The 20,251-nt window shown below is 55.9% G+C and overlaps 1 protein-coding gene across 5 annotated transcripts; it reads left to right on the forward strand.

The window, feature by feature from the left end:
• The first annotated feature begins 7,839 nt into the window (after positions 1-7,839).
• Positions 7,840-18,718, forward strand: SLC4A11 (solute carrier family 4 member 11). 5 transcript variants are annotated; one of them, XM_043883811.1, is made up of 20 exons: positions 7,840-8,025; positions 9,840-9,884; positions 12,139-12,291; positions 12,426-12,472; positions 12,699-12,930; positions 13,001-13,085; positions 13,323-13,446; positions 14,781-14,993; positions 15,068-15,161; positions 15,261-15,386; positions 15,469-15,582; positions 15,672-15,804; positions 16,064-16,137; positions 16,553-16,799; positions 16,870-16,976; positions 17,065-17,233; positions 17,325-17,498; positions 17,709-17,904; positions 17,984-18,153; positions 18,281-18,718. In XM_043883811.1, exons 2-20 carry the CDS (start codon positions 9,854-9,856, stop codon positions 18,342-18,344), a joined length of 2,553 nt encoding a protein of 850 aa, XP_043739746.1. In that variant the 5' UTR covers positions 7,840-8,025; positions 9,840-9,853; the 3' UTR covers positions 18,345-18,718. The 5 variants fall into 5 exon arrangements, with proteins under 5 accessions (XP_043739746.1, XP_043739748.1, XP_043739743.1 ...); XM_043883813.1 differs by lacking the exon at positions 7,840-8,025 and adding an exon at positions 8,152-8,268; XM_043883808.1 differs by lacking the exon at positions 7,840-8,025 and adding an exon at positions 8,524-9,546.
• Positions 18,719-20,251: the final 1,533 nt, after the last annotated feature.

The following is a 20,251-nucleotide window of genomic DNA, read 5'->3' on the forward strand; positions in this document are numbered from 1 at the left end:
GCAGGGCCTCCAGTAGTTGCCTGTTGCTATAGTCCCAAAGTGTTCTTGGGGATTAAGGAGGTGAACTGGGATTGGGGACCTCCCTGCAGCTTCCCTGGGAACGCCTCTGTTGGGGCTGTGGCAGGAGGGTCCTGGGGACTTGACTCTCCTCCCCAGAGCTCTGAGCCACTGCTGCCGCGAATACAATTCCTAAGAGGCCACCTTGGCCTGGGGTGGGTACTCTCTGAGAGTTCCAGATCCCAAGGAGGAGCTCAGGAAGCCAGCTGTGGGTGCAGGGGTCTCCCGGGGCCCCAGAGATAAGTTCTCCCACCTCACTCTAAGAAACCACATCTGCTGCCCTCAGGCTTGTCTTGGCCGTCAGGGCACCTGGCCTGTACCAGGCTGTGTTAAGAACCATTGCTTCACAGGCTGGTAGCTCGGTTTAATTCTGGCCATAGCCCCACTAGGAGGCCACAGTCCCTCTTTAATAATGGGGAATGAGCAAGGCATGAAGGGCCCAGTGGTTGGCCCAGGCGGCAGAGTCACTGCCCTTACCCTGTTAGATCCGAGCACCCCTCCCGGGGCGGCCTCAGCCAGGCGGGCCTTGGAACCACATAGTCCAAGGGGGAGGTCCGGCAGAGCCCCCAGAGCTCTTAGGGAAGGCAAGACGACTGCGTGCTTCCTGCCAAGGTGGCGCACTGTGGCCTGCGGGCCACATCCTCTATCTACCCAAGTTGGGATAAGGGGCTTCCATCATTTCGGGGAAAAGGGCTGACTAGGAGGGGTCACCACCAACATCCACAGAGACCCTGCTTCCTATCCCACCTTCAACGCAGAGGCCTCTGGACAAAGGAAGTGTCCCACTGGGAGGATCTGGGCGCTGGCTTAAGGGGGAGGGTGCAGGCTCCACCCACAGCTTCCCTCTAATTAAGGAGGTGGTCTTGGGTTTGGAGACTTGATGTGATGAATCAGTCATGTACAAACCAAACGCAAAATGCCTGCGAGGGATGAAGAGAATTGGGGGAGGAAGGGTCTTGGCCACAGGTTATCACCCTCCTCACAACCTGCTTACCAGAGCCTCCTAACACACCCACCTCTTTCCCCCATGCCCCATCCTGCAGGGCTTGACCCTTGGAGCTCCTGTACTTGCAGTTCCCGGAAACCACCAGGGTATGAGGATTACCCCCAGAGAACTGTCAGGGAGGAGAGGCAGAGAGTAAATGGTGAAGAGCTCCAGGGCTGGATGATCTTTTGAGGACCAGGAGGACTCAGATGTCCGAGGATGGAGAAGGGGGCCCTTCCCACCAGGGGTCCACAGGGGGGACGAAGGTGGCTACTGAACTGAACCCTAGGGGCATGCCTGACCAAACCAGAGTCCCAGAATCAGGGCGTCATGGTGGGACAGACATGTGGAAAGTGATTTGGAGCAGAAGGTGGAGCCGCTGAAATCAGATCACTCTGAGGAGCACAGAGGAATGCTGATGTGTTCATTTCTACCATATAATCTCATATAACCTAGGGAACAGCACAAAGAAAATCTCACTATGACCCTTCTGCCAGTTCATGATGGAATGGCTTGGTTGGTCTATGAGGAGTCCAGGGTAGTACCAGCTTCAAGTTCAGCTGGTCTCAGATGTCATCAGATTCCTCTTTCCATCTTTAGTGATTTCTCTGCTGGCAGTAAGCTTCCTCTATGCCACTAACAGGCTCAACACCCTAAGGCAAGACCCAACCTCCCTCTCCAGAGGCAACCCCAAAATCTGGGGTCATATTCTCATCCCTGAATCAGTCACAGTGGTCAGGAGTCACTGATGGGCCTGGCCAGGGGTCACTGCACGTGTATGAGGGCCCCCAACATCATTTGAGAGCTGGATTCCCCAAAGAAGGGTTTGCTCCCCTGGATCAGCAATGCATATCAAGCTGCAGGCTATTTCTGAGCTATTCTGTTAAAATCAGATACCTATTTGATTTAAAATTTTTTGCTTTCTGCTAGTCTTTTCTAGTACAAGTGATAGCAAACAGTTATTTATTGCTGTGGTGGTGATTGGTAGTAGTGACTTTTAATCTTGATTAAAAGTTGTGACATTTACAACATTTTTTAAAGTTAAAAGACGTTTGAAAACATCTATTCACTAAGATATTTGCCCCCCCTGAAGATGGAGAAAAGGCTCTCTACTGCCTCTGGATACCCAGGGACACCAGTAGTCCATGGGAACCTGTTTGATACTTTTTTTCCCCCTAAATAAAAGACAGGATTCTGCACTTCCACTGCCGTATCCCAGGCTCAGTTCCTGGCCAGGGAACTGATTCGACCAAAAAAAAAAAAAAGAAAGATCATGTAGACTGTAATGCCACTCATTGGTGGGGTGAGAAGTGGACCAACTAGAGAGTGATTCTGAAGGAACGGTTGACAAATGAAATGACTAATGAGACAAGAGCCAAGCGGATGATCTTAAGGTAGAAGTGGAAAAAGCCAAAGTGGAAAAAAACCCAACTTTCTGAAACAACTCCAAAACTTTTTTGTTTCTTTCTCCAAAAATCTGAAGAAAAAATAAATTTGTTTATCCACAAATTATTCCTGTTTTGCCCAGGACTTTACATGGCTAAACTAATGAGCCAAAATGACTAGGTTAAAAAATTGTATCGAGGTCAACAAATCTTATGTCAAACTGATAATAATAAATCTGAAAAAAAAAAAAGCTAACCAAGTAAACTGTATTCACATCCTACCATTACTACTGTTTTTCTCATACCAGTAAAGAAGTTTAATTTTTTTCCTTCATAGCTTCAAATTTTTAAGACCTTTACATCCTTACTCTGAAATTTCATGCCTGGGTGAATGTACAAATAATAGCAAAATAAAGACAACAGGAAGAGAAAAGATGGTTTGATAACCAAAAATTCATGGAATTTTCTAGTAAAAAGATGCAGTTTCTAGATAACTAAAAAAAATCTGGGCTTCCAAGATGGCTCAGTAGTAAAGTTATCTGCCTGCCAATGCAGGAGACATGGATTTGATCCCTGAGTAGGGAAGATTCCCCTAGAGAAGGAAATGCACTCCAGTGTTCTTGCCTGGGAAATCCCATGAACAGGGGAGCCCGGCAGGCTTCAGTCATAGGGTTGCAGAGAGTCGGACGTGACCAAGCATGAATATTCTGTAATGACCTATAATAGGAAGAGAATCTGAAAAAGAGTGGATCTATATATACATAAAACTGATTCACTCTTCTGTACAGCAGAAATTAACACAGCCTTGTAAGTCAACCACACTCCAATAAAAATTAATTTTAAAAAGATTCAATTTCAACCTCTTATAGGTAAACAGGGTGAGAGACACAAACAGGCTGGACATCTTGCCCAAGGGTTTTGTCCTGTGCCTTCCACACTCACTTTTCTGTGCATCCAGCTTCCTTAGAGGCGCTTCCTACAAGGGACTGTAGGTCACTTGAAAGGCAGCTGAAGTGGTGCCACAGGCAGTGTCAGCCCTCAATGATGAGCTTGAAGCAGAACCTTGGGCAGCTCCTTGACACAGGGGGTCAAAGAGAATGAGAACCACGGATAAGGAGGACATGGGGTACACCTAAAGGCTAAGGAGGGCAGTGATGGCCAGGAGGGTGACAGGCCGCCTGGACTCACCAGTTGGAAGGACTTAGGTGGCTGGTGATAGGGTCCAAATGAAGTGGGGCCTGGGGGTAGATGAGAGTGGGGAATTTTGGGCCCAGCTCTGCTGGGAATACAAATTCCTGGACCCCTGTAGGGATACCCTGGAGAAGGATGAGGAGAATTAGGTCAGTGTTTAGTGGTATCTGTCTGCCAGGGGTTTTTTAGCTGAGAAGCTGGGCTGCAGAACTGGAACCAAGGTCAGAAGGCATGAAGGTAGTGGGGCAGCTCTAGAACCTTCCTGCTCAACAGCCTGCTGAATGGCACTAGATTCTGACTCTTGAGTATGGGGGGGGCGGGGTGGCAAGGGCACAGAGGAATGTTGTCCTGAGGGGAACAGGTTCTCCTGGCCCTCCACAGAGCTCCTTGCCTTCCTGGCTGCCCTTATAGGAACTTGGATCTTCCTGAGGTAGCTGGCAACTCCCTCAGTAGAGGAAAAAGGCATCAAACCATGTTATTTGAGCACCAAGGGTCTTCCTCTCACCTACCCAGGGGCCTGGAGAGGTCCCCCAGGAGAGCAGGGAGGCCCTAGTCTCTCCCTCAGCCCCTCTAGCACCACTGGAGGGTTAGTGTGGAAGCAGTGTCTCTCCTCCCAGGAACAGCGAGATGGTACAGCCACAGCTGAGAGAAGGGCTGGGAGGGTCTGGGAATGCTGGTCAAGGCTGCCTGCCCTGGGCAGCAAGGTGCCCCAAGAGGCTTGTGACTTCAGGGAAAGCCTGAGGCTCTAGGTGTGGGAAGCCATGCTTGCCAAGGGTTCAAGGAAGTTGAGAGCAGTGGGACAGGGCAGACTGAAGTAGAAAAACAAGGACTTGGTGACATCTAAGGAGTCCAAGTTACAGGAAGGAGGCAGAGGGAGTCAGGAATATCTGGTTGGAAAATGTGAGTGGGAGTAGAGGATGAAGGCTAAAGAGGTCATCTCGGGGCTTCATGGCTTGAAAATTTCCAGGAACTGTATATGGATCCAGGTGTTGGTCATGTGTTCAATATGTCATGTATTTATTGAGCATCTACTACACCAGTGTTTTGCTGATGAAAGATTACCATACAATTGTTCTCAAGGAGATCCCAGTCTAGCCTGGAAGACGGACCAGGCAGCAAAGTAAGAAGAATAAAGAAGCGTGTGCTGCACTTAGGGGTCATAAGGATCTGTGGTGGAAGGACATAGGAATGAACTTTAGATGATGTGAGCTGAAGGAGGAACTGAACCATGATAAGAGCTGTGGACACGACACATCTTCCAGACACTCAGACTCTCCAGGCCTGGAGGCAGGTAGGGGCCAGTTGTGTTGGAGGAATTGTTGGCAGCCATGTGGCTGGAACAGTGCCCTCCTGAGAGGATAAGGGGACGACAGAGGATGAGATGGTTGGATGGCATCACCATCCGACTTGATGGACTCGACGGACATGAGTTTGAGCAAGCTCCAGGAGTTGGTGATGGACAGGGAAGCCTGGTGTACTGCAGTCCATGGGGTCACAAAGAGTCAAACACGACCGAGCAACTGAACTGAAATGAGAGCAGGAATCTGGGATGAGATAGGAAACAGGCAGGTGCCAGCTTGTACAGCACTCCCTAACCCACACCCCTGCTCCCCTGGGCCATAGCAGAGTGTTTGCTTTTATTTATTTCCTAAATGCCATGAGAACCCACTGGAGGCAGAGAATGGATGGTGGGTGGGGGCAAGTCAGAGGGCCAGATGATGGATGGTGTGCAAATGGCAGAACTGAGCTCTATTTTGAAGGTAAACCTAACAGAACTTACTCATGGATCTGTGGATGAGTAGGGGAGACTCCCGGGTCCAACGCAGCCAGGTAGATGGTGGTGAATAGTGGACTCAGGAGCACTATTTTGCCTGAATTTCACTTGAATTCCCAATTTGCCATCCAGGTTGGGGACAGAGGGTAAGTAGGCTATGTCATATTCAAGCCAGGAGCTCAGTAACAGGCATCATGGATCCAGGAAAAGATCCAGAGCTGGCCAACACTCCTAGGTCTAAGAAGGTGAGGAGAGAAGGGATTACCTAGTGACTCAGTGGTAAAGAATCTGCCTGTCAATGCAGGAGACATGGGTTTAATCTCTGATCTGAGATCTCACATGCCACAGAGCAAGTAAGCCCAGTGCCACAACTACTGAAGCCCATGCACCCTAGAGCCTGTGCTCTGCAACGAGAAGTCATCACAATGAGAAGCCTGTGCACCACAACTAGAGAGTAGCCCCCACTCTCTACAACTAGAGAAAAGCCCACACAGCAAGGAAGACCCAGCGCAGCCAAAAATAAATTTTTAAAAATTATAGTGGCTAAAGGAGAAAAGTCAGTTGAAATACTTCAGAAAGCCATTAAGCGCCTTGTGGAACTGAGAACTCAAGTTCGTGTCCACAGCCCAGTAAAGTCTGAGACCTCAAGGATGGGAATGAGAAGGACTGTGTGTGTTTATGTCCGAGTCCCTAAACTACCTGTGTAAGGACCCAATGGGGCACAGAGGTGTGGAGGTGAGGGAAGAGGAGAGGAGGGAGACCTGATCCGCAGTGGACAGGTGGTGGCTGGGAAGACTAAAGGAAACAGCTTCTGGCTTTGCAGCAGGGGTGCGGGGGAGCCAGCGGCTCTCTCCAGGACAACCAGGGGAATGGAAACCACAAGGGCAGAGCACAGGAGGATATGGTAGAGAAGGGGTCAGAAGCGGTCTGTGTCAGCATCTGTGAGAGTCCTGTCCATATGCCCCTGGGGGAGATCTTGACTGGGGGCTCCTATTTCCTCAGTGGTCTCAGTGGTGAGGTCTCAGATGAGGGAGGAGGCTGCAGGAGGGGATGAGAGGTGGCCTCTACATTCTAAGTTTGCTTCCTAGAACAGCTGGGTTGGAAGGTCCAGGTGTTTGGGAGCTGCTGCTGACATGGAGTAGATGTAGAAGCCTAGGCATTCTGAGATGAGAGGGGCTGAGGGCAAAACGAGTGGCTTTTCAGAGGTCCAGCACCTCCCACATGGAGCTCTCCTCTCTGACAATCAGCCTGCCTGTCGTCAGCCCCCCTCAAATCTCCATCCCCTAATCCTGGGGCTGCGGGAGACTGTGCAGTGGGCTGGAGTGTAGCTAAACGGCATCTAGAGAAAGTCCCATGGCTGAGTGGAGAAGGTACCCCAGAGTAGGGATGATCTCGAGTCTCTGCCTAGGCTGCTCACCACAACCAGAGAAGCATGTGGCCAGCCCCGAGCCAGTCGCGGTCTGAGTGCCATAGATCTCTTCTACAGCATCTTCTGCAGTAGTAGGGAGTGCTCAGGGCCATCCTGACCCCCAGGCCTTCATCTGCCAAGGGGGGCACCTCATAGCTTTGCTCCTAATGCTCTCTTACCTCGCTGGGGAGGGGAAACCAGGTCAGCCTCACCCAATCTATGCATGTGGCTTCCCCAACGCACCAGGAACTCCTGGGGGCCACAGGGCAGCCCCCTGGTATACATGGGGTCATCTTCTGGTTGCTTCGCCCGCCCTCTTCCGTGTCTGGGGGACAGAGGCTGAACTCCATGCCAGCAGGAGGTGAGAAGAGGGAATCGAGGCTCTTCCTCGGGCTGGCAGCCAGTGTGGAGGGCATGGGGGGTTAGCAGTTCGTTGTGGGGAGAGTTCCTGGGTCAATCCGGGGCCCGAGAGCCGCAGAATCATTTGATGAGAAGCCGCGGAAGGTCAGACCAAGAGTTCTTCGGGAGGGGTGGATGTGCCCGGGCGCTAGCACCACCGCCTCCCTACACAAGCACGCGCGCGCACCCTACCTCCACGACACACTACTCAAGGAGGACCAGGTGCCGGAGAAGGCGCGACCCAGGGCTGAGCTCCCTCGTGTCTGGGAAAGAAAACTGGGCGGCGGGGCCATCTTGGGAAGGGAAAAAGCTGCAAGTCAAGACCTTGACCAAAGAGAGAGCCGAGGATTCAACGAGACCAGGAGCGAAACCGTGAAGGGTTTTGCCAGCAAATCCGACGCCGTCGAGTCGGGAGGGCGGCGGGTTCCGGCGGCCAGGGCGTAGCCCAGAGAACGCGCACCGGCCGGTGTAGAAAGTCGAGGTGCGCTTCCTGGAGGAGGAGTAAGAGGATTTGCTGCTTGAGAAGCCAGGTTGAATGGAGGGGGCGGGGCCCGGGTGGGCTGGGCCCAGCGGCGGCCCCCTGCCGAGAGGAGGGGACGGGCCTAGTACTTAAGTCAAGACGAGGGAGGCCCCACCCGGACCCGCCGCACCATCTCAACTCCGAGAGTCTCAGCTCACCGTGCTTCTTCGCGGAAACAGCATCCCTGCTCAGCCCCTAACCGGGCGACACCTGGGCGGGCGCGAGGGCCCGAAGAAGCCCAGTCTACGCGTTCTAAGTGGCCGCGGGCTCCCGGGAGCAACCCACCCGGGGTGAAAAGGAGTACGGGTGAGGGCGCGGGGCGGGCGGGCGGGACCCTGGTCCACGCCGCACGGCCTCCGGCGCCAGGGAGGACCGTCGGCGCGGCATTAGGACCCAGGCGCGGCCCAGGGGTGTGTCGCCGGCTCCCGCCGCCGGCCTGTAGAAGACTGCGAGGTAGGGGTCCCGAAGCCCCGGGTGAGGACCCGTGGCGTGCGCGCGGGTGTGCAGCGGTTCTGCGGCTGACCGCTGGGCTGTGGCCGCGGGCACCAGGTGCGCGTTCCATCTCCATCCATGCGGCAGGTGCCCGCGGCGGGAAGGCCGTCCGGTCTCCGTCGCAGAGCCGTGCTGGGCTGGGAAGCGGAGCCGTCGAGGCGCTGGGAGGAACGCGAACGCGGCCGGCCTGCCCCGGTCCCCGGCGTAGTGGGCGAGAGGGTCTTGGGGGCTTCCCAGCCGGGGCGGGGGTTCCCGGGGTGAGTTCGGCCTCTAGGGAGTGGGAGTCCAGGTGGGTACATGGGTGGTTGGGGGAAGCACAGGACGACTTCGTGGGCACGGCGCGCTTAACGCCGTTTTGAAACAACAGTTTTTGAACCTACGAGATAGCCGGGGGAAGGGTGGAAGGCTTGCAAATAGCGGGGCGGAGTTGTGGGGTCCCCAGCACCTCGAACTCCAGGGTCTTCGCAGGCGGGCGTCACCCCCCGCCCCCGAAAAGCCTCATTTTATATTCTACCCGACACCTTCGGCGCTGCGCGGCAGCCTGCCTACTCTTAGGGGTCCCTGGTCCTCTGACTGTCTGTCCCCTGTGCGGCCACGGCAGTCTCTCGGTCGCCGCTCTGACACCTGAGGGCCAGCACGGGGGTGTACTGTTTACGTGCACTTGAATCGTGCGGCACGGGAGTAGGGTGTGCACCATCCCCACCCTTCCATACCCTCGTCACATCTCGTCCTCTGTCCACCCCTGCGCCTCTGCTGCTAGGTTTACTGCCCCCGCGTCTCCCTTCTGCATGCCGCCGGGGCTTCTGCCCCGGGAGACAGTCCGCGTTCTGCCCGAACCCGACCCCCGACCCCCGACCCCCACGGTCTCCGAGTCGGAGGCTCTTTCCTCTCGTGCACGCGGCCGCTCCTGTCGCTTCCTTCCTTAAACAGAGCGACACAAACAGCGTGGAGCATCCATCCGGGGCTCGGCGCGAAGAGCGCGCACGCCCCACCCCGCCCCCGCGCCGTCTCCCAAGAGGACCAACGGCTCCGCCTCCCAGGAGGCCCGGAAAGTGGGTGGTGCTGAGGGAAGGAGGCCGTTGCCTCAGGTCACCCCCTGTGACCCCTGGCGCGGGAGGTTAGGGGCGACTGCACGTGTGATGGGTCTTGATAGCGCCAGGGACCGACGTGAGAGTGAGAACCGAAGAGATGTGCTGGGAGAAGAGCCCCCGCCCGGTTCCCGGACTTTGCACGGAAGGCTTGAGAGAGGGAGGCTGTCTTCTGCAGGGAAGGTGGCCAGACAGGTCTCCTCCCTTCAGATTTCTGCAACTAGCGTGTCCTTCCTTCCTTCACGGGGTACTGTTAATTATTCCTGGAGAAAACATGCTGAGAACACCTCCCCACCTCCCTCCTCTCCCACCTGGGCAAGCCCTTAGCAGATGGGTTGAAGAATAACAGGAAGTGGCTTCCTCTAGCTCCTCAAGGGTCCCCTGGCTAGTGCTGTCCCCTGCTCCTTTTTCTCCCAGGGTCTCTGGGAAGGGTAAGAAAGACTCAGCAGGGGTTGGTGAGGGGTGGGCAGCAGATGTGCAGGAGAGGCTGTCCAGAACTGACGCATGGAGCTGGTGACAATTCTTTGGTTTGCCTTACAGAAAACTCTTCTGTCATGTCGCAGAATGGATACTTTGAGGATGCAGGTGTGTACCTTTCAGGTGTGGGTGTTTGTAGAGAGCTTCTTGGTCAAAAGACTTTAGGGGACCTAGTCCATCCACCTGTAATCATGGTCCTCTGCTGGTGCTGGGATGCCTTTGGATTCTACCTCCAGGAGGTTGTGGTGTGGTCAGAGAGGCAGCTGACACTGCCCTGGATACTGGCAGGTCTCTGGTGGTCCTGGGGTCCTGGGAGAGTGAGCTGCTCCCCATCCTGGGCTCTGTGGACCATCTGATATGTCATGGTTTGCTGTTAACAATGCTCTGGTTATCTGACCAGGTTTTAGGCCAAATGTTGTATATGCCCACATTCCTAAGATCCTGCCCGGCCCTGTGAGGGAGGGGCTGCCACTGTCCCTCTAAAGAATTGCAGTCTCTGCACCTCAATTTTCCCTGCTTGCACCAGCCTAGGTCTCTCCCTCCCCATATCTCTGGGGTGGCTACATGCTCCTGTGCCCAGGTTCGGGAAGTGGCCTGACCATCATTTAGTGGGACAGTGCCTGGACAGTGGCAGTGTGTTCTATATAGGGTTCCCAAGGCATGATGACTGCATGTACCAGGCTGCTGGTGGGCAAGTCCCAGGAGCCTTGCCATGAACTGGTGGTATCTATTGGGTAGGTCCTAGGTTGAGCTCAGGATAGGGGAGAAGTGGGGCAGTGTGAGGGACATTCTGGGAAACAGACAGTGCTGGTGGGGGTGGTAGAGGCTGGGACAGGTTGGGGCTGGGGAACCAAGCAGTCTAAGCAAAGCAGGTCTCGAACTGGGGAGGAAGGTGTTTTTCATGGACATGAGCTCCATGACAAGTAGGAGAAGGATGTCTTTTGACTTAATAGTTCTTCTCTGGGCTCTGGGTGCAGTGCAGACCTGAAGCTAGGGGTCACCAGTCCATGAGGGTGTTGATAGGGGAGGCCTAGTGCTTCCTACCCAGAAAGAGCCCAGGCTGAGCACAGGATACCGGGGGAACAGGGCCTGGGATGTAAAGAGGAAACCAGCAGACGAGAGTGGAAGTGGGTCAGGGTGAGTCACTGCCTGGCAGGTGGAGGCGTGCTACTGACCCTTCCCTGTCCCCGCATGGGTGTTTTTAGGTGTTTGTGGGATCTGAGCTACAAGGGCCCTGGGAGAATCACAAGTGGTGGCCCACAGGGGACCCACAGGACATAGTGAGGAAGAGGGGCCAGATGAGCCAAGAGTAAGGCAGGGAGGGCCCTCGGGGGACTTGCCAGAGGAGGAAGGTTCTGTTGAGCCTTGAAGAAGGCCCTCCGGGGAGGGAAGCCCTCAGCTTACAGGACAGGAGCTGGCCTGTCTGGGGTGCTGGCCACTTGGCCTGAGAAGTAAGAGATTGAGGTGGTGGTGGGACTGGGCCTGAGGGACCAGGTATCTGGACTGGAGCAGCAAGGCTGGCTCAGGCTCTTGGCCCAGAAGCAGCGAGAAGCCCCAGCAGGACTCAGGGCAGCATGTCAGCAAGGCGGCTTCCTATACGAGGGAGCCTATGCTGTGGGGCAGTTGCAGGAACTGAGAGGCAGACCAGAAGAAAGGGGCAGCAGGCTCTGTGCTCTGGGGTCCCAAGGCCTGAGATGAGGCCTCCTTCTGGGGTCCTGTCCCCTCTCTGTCCCTGGCTCTATTTCTTTGGCTCTCTTGCTGCCTGGGCCTTGTCTGATGTCACACTGAGGCTTCTCAGCCTTAATGCTTTGCCCCCCACACCCTCCGTGTGCCAATGAGGTCTGGATACTGCAGGGCTCTGGCTTCCGTTGGGTTGCTTCTGAGGAGGGAGCAACCCTCCCCAGAAGCCAGATAGCTCTCTCCTCCCTGGGGAGCCAGACAGGTCCAGGTCCCACAACCGGGAGGTTCTGGGAAGGCAGTGGCCAGGCAGGCTCAACTGTGTCATTGTACCATGTACCTGGCCCAGTGTTTGTGGAATGAACATGTCTTTCTCTAGCTAAAGGATAGGCATGGCACAGAACCATACATGGTTCCCACAGCTGAAGAATGTTGGAGAAAACTGTTGGGTAGGGGGTGCCAGCTGGCTGCTATCCTCGGGCTGGGCCAGGACCAGATATCGGGCCTACCTGAGCCAGGGCTTCCTTCCCGGCCGCTAGAGGCCGCCCTCACCGCTCACCAAGACTGCACCCAGTAGGACAGCCCAGGGGCCCTGCTCCTGGCTCAGAGTCCCTCTCTCCCATGTGTAGCACTGACAGCCAGGCCCTCTTGGGGGGGTCTCTCTTGGTGGTGGTTGGGGCTCCAGGCTACCTCAAGTGTGACACAGATGATGCCTCTGAAACCCGTGAGGAGAGCCTGAGGGATGAGGCCTTCGACACGGTCAACTCCTCCATTGTGTCTGGCGAGAGCATCCGCTTTTTCGTCAACGTCAACCTCGAGGTGCAGCCTACCCAGTCTGGTATGGGGGTTGTGGCAGGGACAGGTTGGGGGGGCATGCATGGGACTGGGGACTGAACAGACGTGGCCACACTTCACCACGGAGACCTGAAGGGCTGGGGCAGCACCCTGAGCCCTCCCGCTTTCCTCTAGCAGAGAGTGAATCACCTGGCGGCTACGGGCTCCTACACACCTCCCGCAAGGTGAGCGGCCCGTCGGCTGGATGGGAAACATTTGGTTCCAGGCCACTAGCTGGGGGTGGAGGTGGTCGCTTCCCTGAGAGAGCTCATATTAGCCTGGGGCTGACCACACTGGCCTTCTCTCTGGGAAGGGGGTGTCAGCCAGGGACAGTCACAGCGGAGGGGTCCAGGCAAGGACAGAGGGTCTTATTTATGGGCCTGTGTGGTTCTGTGCACGGGGTCCCCACAGTACCTGAAGTTAAAGAACTTTGAGGAAGAGATCCGTGCACAGCGGGACTTAGATGGCTTCCTGGCACGGGCCAGAATCATCCTGAATGAAACAGCCACCTCCCTGGATGACGTGCTGCGGGCTATGCTGTGCCGCTTAGCCCAAGACCCCTACAACAGCGAGCCAGACTGCAACCTGGACCTGCTCACGGCCATGCTCTTCACTGACGCAGGGGCTCCCATGGAGGGTAAAGGTAAGGGGGCTGTCTCTTGGCCTGGGCGGGAGGTCAGGGAAGTGGACCATCTGACTCTCCACTTTGTTAGCAGTTCACCTGCTGTCAGACACCATCCAAGGGGTCACTGCCACAGTAACAGGGGTACAATACCAGCAGTCATGGATCTGCATCCTGTGAGTTGCCAGGCCACCATGTTGGCCTCCCCACGTCACCTCAGAGACAGGCATCCAGTAACCCTGTGAAGGCTGGCCTGCTCAGTCTGGGGGGAGTGAGGAATTCATCCCATCAGGTCTTTTTTCCTCCTTAACAGAGGTCACTGGGGTCATGGTTGGGAGTTCTGGGTGGCGGGGGTGGAGCCCCAGCTCCCAAGGGTGGCAGCCATATGCCGTGTGCCCTCCCTGTCCCACCAGCTGTACCTCCAAGGCCCTGCTGAGGCGACACGTGTGCATCAGCCGCCTGGTCCGCCCGCAGAACTGGGGGCAGAATTCCTGTGAGGTGCGGTTTGTCATCCTGGTGCTGGCCCCACCCAAGATGGTGAGGAAGGGTTTCAGGTGGCTCTGTTTCCTGGGAAAGAGGGTACCAGGTTACCCTGCCCTCTCCTTGGGGGCATCTCTCCCACTGCAGGCGGCCTACAGAATCGGCCTCCGAAGGCCACATTCCCACCCTGTCTGTTCATCCCTGGGTTTGTCTGAAGAATACTTGCTAGGTCCTCATTAAGCCCTGATTTCCCCAGAAGTTGCCCAAAAGATTATATTTCCTTCCTGACTGAAAAGAGATACTCCTTAAAAGTATTACTGTTCAAACACAGGGGCCTTTCTTTGGCCTGCACGATGCTGACTCTTCTAATCAGCTGACCGTGATTTGTTGACCAAAGAGTCCCACTCTTTCCTGGGCTGTTTATCCCCTGGCCAGGGGCAGATTATCTCACTTTTGTGGGGGCTGAGCCATACAATTTGGGGAATCTTCTTTTATGGGAGAGGATTTAAAAATCTTGAGTAGAAAATGGCAAGGATCCCCCTCCAGGCTTGGGAAGGGCCTTAATGCTTAATTAGGCTTTTTGATGATTCTGCCCCTGCCTCTGGTGTAGACTCAGAGCTTCAGATGGCCCCTCCCCAGGCTTTCTCTATGCAAAGGGGTGCTAATGGGATCGTAGACACACTGAATCTCTCTAGATGTTACAGTGCCAGGAACAAAGAGCATTTAGGGCAGCAGGCACCTCTTGGGTCAGAGGAGTAACAGCTGACAAGGTGGCCAGAACAATTGGAAAGAGCAGAATCCCTAGGGCTGAGTGGCTAGCCTGGCACCTTGAGACACGCCAGCCAGCCTGATACCTGGCTCCTCCTCAGGAGAACAGGCCTGTTCTAAAGCTACCAGAAAGCAGTGGGTGCAGGTGCAGGCCTGGGACACAGCTTTGGGCAACCCAGAAGGGTGGATACCGCTCCCAGGGGCCAAAGTGGTCGAGGTGAGAGGTTGCTGTGGTGGAGGCTGGACACGGAGTTCACAGACAGGGCTGACCTTGGCCAAGCGAGAGGGATAAGGCTAGATGGCCTGGAACCCCTCTGAAAATCAGATAAAGCAGCAAACAGTGCAAATGCCCCAGGTGAAAAGCAGTTGAGCAAACATTTTTTTCCATCATCAGTATTTCATTATCCACAATTACACAGATTTAACCTGAGACTGTAAGAAAAATACTAGGTCAGTGGTAGTCTAGTGATCTGCTGATCTGGTGGCAATCGTGGCAGGATCCGCTATGTGTGAATGTTGGGGGACTCCACCTGGATCATGGGGAGGGGAGAGTGGCCAGGGCTGGGGAGGGTGCCCTCCGCTCTACAGTAGCTACAGATGTGATTCTCTTACCCCATCCCCAGAAAAGCACCAAGACTGCCACAGAGGTGGGACGTACATTTGCCACCATGTTGTTAGACATCACCTTCCGCCAGAAGCTCCTGAAGACCCACACAGAGGAGGAATTCAAAGAGGCCCTGGTCCAACAGAGACAGCTGCTCACCGTAATGAGCCACTGTCCGAGTATCAGCATGGACTACAGCACGAGCTCCATCTGCCTCGTCAGACACCCACAGGTGCACGGCAGACATGGCCTGGGTGGGCAGCCCAGGGCAAGGACACAGGGCTGATGGGCATGTCCTTTTCCCAGCCCCCACAGCAGAAGGACTTTCTCCCCATGGGGAAGGGCATCCAGGAGGACATCGCCCGCAGGTTCCCTGTGTACCCACTGGACTTCACTGACGGTAAGTGTCCCATGACCCTCTCAGAGGTTGGCCTGTAGCTCAGGCCCCTGGCCTGGCCTGCCTCCCCAACACACCCTTCATCCCGTCTCCCTTTCCTAGGCATCATCGGGAAAAACAAGGCTGTGGGCAAATACATCACCACCACCCTGTTCCTCTACTTCGCCTGCCTTCTGCCCACGATTGCTTTTGGGTCCCTCAATGATGAGAACACAAAAGGGGTCATCGGTGAGGGGTTGGAGGCTAGCAGGGAGTGCTGGGGCGGGGGGGTCCAGCGCCACAGTGCCCCCTGACCACCTCACTTCCTCAGATGTGCAGAAGACCGTGGCCGGGCAGAGCATTGGAAGCCTCTTGTATGCACTCTTCTCTGGGCAGCCGCTGGTGGTGCTGCTGACAACTGCACCCCTGGCCCTCTACATCAATGGTGCAATGGGGGGTGAGAGTGGGGAGGTGGTTCCTGGGGTCCCTGCCCAACCTGGCCCTGACTGCTCACTCCTGTCCTGCTGCCCGCAGTGATCCGTGGCATCTGTGATGACTATAATCTGAACTTCAGTACCTTCTATGCATGGACAGGCCTGTGGAACAGTTTCTTCCTCACACTTTATGCCCTCTTCAACCTCAGCCTGGTCATGAGTCTTTTCAAGAGGTAACAGAGCCTTCCCTAAGCTTCTGGGACTTTCAAGCAGGAGGGAGACCAAGGCCAGGGATGTGGGTCAGCTTCCATGCCACCCTCCAAGGCCCTGTAACCCCAGATAAGAGGGGGTGCCCCCACCATATCACTACCCCAAGGGGGAAGCTTGGGGCCCTGGCCCTCTTCACGCAGGAGGTAGGAGCCATGCCGAGGCTTGGGGAAACCCACCTTCTACAATTCACCCCGTCTTACGAGACATACCTTCTGCTGGCAGGTCAACAGAGGAGATCATTGCCTTGTTCATTTCTATCACGTTCGTTCTAGATGCTATCAAGGGCATGGTCAAAAGTGAGTATTATACAGCCAGTGGCCACCTGCTGCAGGGGAAGCTGAGTTGAGATGGGGGTACAGACAGTGGCAAGGCAGCCAAGAAGCATGCAAGCCAAGGCTGCTTCCGCGGTCCAGGGTGGGAGCCAAGACTGACAACGCGCAGCAATCAGCAGGTGACAGAGCTGCCTTAGGCAGCATCAGAGGCCCTGGGCCAGGCAGGATTCGCTGTCAGAAATGGACAAAGGGCAGGGTGTGAGGTGCTGGGTAGACAGACAGGTTGAGGAATCCTGGCTGACACAAGGCCAGCTCTCTCCTCTTCCGCCCAGAATCCCTTTCTCCCCTCAGGGCTCCTTCCGCCCACATCTAGGAGGAAGTTGCTAGGCCCAGGCTCCCAGAGCCCAGATGACTGAATTCTGATGGTCTGTACCCACAGTCTTCCAGAAGTACTACTATGGCCGTGACGCTAGACTCAAAGAGGAGTCCTCCTTGGTGAACCTGCTGGGCCTCAACAGTAGCCTCCACACTGCCCTCAACACCAGCTTCCTGACTAGCCCACCGGAGCTAACTACAACGGGCAGCCAGGACACCGAGCCCCTGGCCCGGGATACGGCTGTGCTCAGCCTCCTCATCATGCTCGGCACACTCTGGCTGAGCTATACCCTCTACCAGTTGAAGAAGAGGTGAGGGGTGCCCCCTGGGTGAGGGGGACACAAGCCCCTAGGCCACACTGACACTCACCTGCCTCCGTAGCCCCTACCTGCACCCCTACATGCGTGAGATCCTGTCAGACTGTGCCTTGCCCATTTCGGTGCTTACCTTCTCCCTCATCTCTTCCTACGGCTTCCAGGAGATTAAGAGTAAGTTAGGACCAGCCGTGGGGTGGGAATGGGGTGGGTTGCTCTGTGGGGGATGCAAGCTTGAGCAGGGGCCTGTACCCTACTGCAGTGGTCAAGTTTCGCTACAGCCCGAGTGAGAACCTGTTCGAGATAGCCGAGATGCACTTGCTATCCCCGGTGGCCATCAGCAGCACCATGGGCCTCGGCTTCCTCCTCTCCATGCTCTTCTTCATAGAGCAGAACCTGGTGGCTGCCTTGGCTAACTCCCCACAGAACAGGTTTGCAGGGCTGGGGATGGAGGGGTGAGCATGTGCCCAACCTTCCAGGGGCCAAGAGGGCTCTGGCCATATGTGACCCTGCCCGCTGCAGGCTGGTAAAGGGCACTGCCTACCACTGGGACCTCCTGCTCATCGCCATCATCAATACTGGGTTGTCTCTGTTTGGGCTGCCCTGGATCCATGCTGCCTACCCCCACTCCCTGCTGCATGTGCGAGCACTGGCTTTGGTGGAGGAGCATGTAGAGAACGGGCACATTTACGAGACGTGAGTGTGAAGAGGGCCCCTCGAGATGTGAGGCCAGAGTCACGAGGGCCCTGAGGTGGGGGGCAGCCCTGGGCCACATGGGACTTGAGGAGGGATACTGGCTTGGGGGACAAGGGCCCAGAAGTGACAGAGCCTGGTAAGCATGTGACCTGGGATGGACACAGCCCCGTGGACCAGGCCAGAGTGACCCGATGCACTGGACCCTCACAGGATTGTGAACGTGAAGGAGACACGGCTGACCTCCCTGGGCACCAGCATCCTGGTGGGCTTCTCCCTCCTGCTGCTGCCCTTCCCACTACAGTGGATCCCCAAGCCTGTGCTCTACGGCCTCTTCCTCTACCTCGCGCTCACCTCCATCGACGGCAACCAGCTGTTTCAACGCCTGGAGCTGCTGCTCAAGGACCAGGTGAGTGGCCCTGAGAGTGGGGGCCGGGGTGGGGGATCTGGCTCCAGACCTGCCCACACCTGGTCCCTGCCACCCACAGACGTCATACCCACCCACCCACTACATCCGGAGGGTGCCCCAGAGGAAGATCCACTACTTCACAGGCCTGCAGGTCCTGCAGCTGCTGCTGCTCTGTGCCTTTGGCATGAGCCCACTGCTCTACATGAAGATGGTCTTTCCCCTCATCATGATTGCCATGATCCCCATTCGGTACGGAGGGCGGACAGCAGGCAGAAAGGACTCAGTGGGGCGGGAGAGGGTGGGCTAGAATGGCTGCTCTCTGCCTATTCCTCCCTGCCCCAATGCTTATCTTCCTGCCTGTTCCTCCTCCCCGCAGCTACAAGGTGCTGCCCCAAATCATTGAAGCCAAGTACTTGGATGCCATGGATGCTGAGCACTGACGTTCTGACTAGCAGGTCCTGGCTGCACCCCATTTGCCCATTTCTCCAGGTCTTCCCAGGCTGGCTGTGTAGCTGTGTGTGGGCATCCGGGAATGCTGCTCTGTGCTGCACCCCCTCACAGCTGTCCCAAGTGGCCGAGGGTGCCTGGGCACTCAGGGAGCTCTGAGGGATGTGTCTGCTCCTCTCCCCACTGGCCCTTTGCTTTGGGTCCAGAATGCTGCTCAGGGCAGCTTCTGCCCAGGGTGGGACTAAGCAGGACGGATTTTCTTTTGATAAAGAGTGTGAGGTGGCTGAAAGGGAAACCATTTCCTTGATTGTGTAAGGAACTTCCTGGATGCACATTAGAGAATAAAGCTTCTGTTTCTATGCTTCTACATGCCACCTCCATCCATGCTGCCCTGCCCCAGCCTTTGAAGGCCACCCGAGGGCTCTAGGGAGGAAGAGACCCTCCCAGGGGAAGAGGGGTGAAAGGGACTGACTGATGAGCGCCCCCTAAGGGTTGCTGCTTCCAGCTCCGCACAGCACCCCGACAGGGAGTGTGGAGGATCCAACTGCCATGTTGCCAGGAACCTGCAGGGAAAGGGTTCCAGGAACAGCACGTGCGAGGGCCCCAGGAAGAAGGCTCGAGGCCAGTGGAAGGTGGCTGGTGGCGTGGGACAGGCAGTCACCATGCTGCTTGCAGGATGGGTCAAAGTAAAAGTGGTAGTCACTAAGTCTGTCCGACTCTTTGCGACGCCGTGGACTGTAGCCCACCAGGCTCCTCTGTCCATGGAATTCTCCAGGCAAGAATACCAGAGTGGGCTGCCATTCTCTTTTCCCAGGGGATCTTCCCAACCCAGGGACCGAACTCAGGTCTCAAGCATTGCAGGTGAATTCTTTACCGTCTGAGCCACCAGGGGAGCCTGCAGGATGGGTAGCTAAGTTTAAAGAGGGGGTCAGAAAGTGTACTGTGCACCCAGGACAGAAGTCTATGAGGAAGCAGCTGGGGACCAGAAAGAGAGAGGTGCCCTGCTCCAAGTGCCACATAGCCACCTACTCACATAACAGCAGGTGACCCTTCTATGAGGCCCCTCCCCAGTAGCCTGGGTGTTCCCTCCAGGTAGGGCCATGTCCAGGATCACCAGGTAAGAAGGCAGGCACCCCCCATCTGAGTCCCAGCCACATACCACCTACGCCAAGGAGACAACTCAGAGGAGGCTGGGCATGGCCACTGGCACTTCCCGAGGAAACACCCAGCTGGGCTTCGCAGGCAGCAGAGGAGCAAAGGGATGAGGTCCTGTCCTCACCCATACCTGCTGACACAGTCTAGGGAAGCGAACATTAAATCCAGGCCCCAGGCCAAGCTGCCAGGACTGAGGAACAGTGATGGGAGGGGACGAAGCTTAGGCCTGGGAGTGACACACCAGCACTGAGGACCCCTACCCCCCAAGCTACTATACACAACAGGCTTTTCCGACTGTCCTTGGGGTTGGGCAGCTCCTCTTTACCAGGGTAACACCTGCAGAAAACAAGGGAGCCACTCCAGCCCTCTGAAATGCCCCCAGGGAATGGCTTCACCAGGGCACAGTAAGGGTCTGGGGCAGCTAAGTCGGGCCCTTAGTTGGTCCCCCAGGCTGAACTATGACATATCAACCCAACGGGGTCAAGCACTCCATCCCCCATCCCTGCCACAAAAATGAACCTGGAGTTACAATCATAAACCAGCACTGTAGCTGCTCTAATGTACACCAGCATAAAGAAAAAGCACTCACCACCCCACACTGCCTGCCCCACAACCCAGCTGGCAAACACAACAGAGGCCAGCCGAGTGGCGGAGTGGATTTCGCATGGAAAAGTTCAACGCGTGATCTGAGACTTGAAAGACAAAAGGGGAAGACAGAATATTCCAGCTAGCAATGGTACACAAA

This window comes from Cervus elaphus, chromosome 23 (genome assembly GCF_910594005.1).
Source record: "Cervus elaphus chromosome 23, mCerEla1.1, whole genome shotgun sequence".
NCBI lineage: Eukaryota > Metazoa > Chordata > Mammalia > Artiodactyla > Cervidae > Cervus > Cervus elaphus.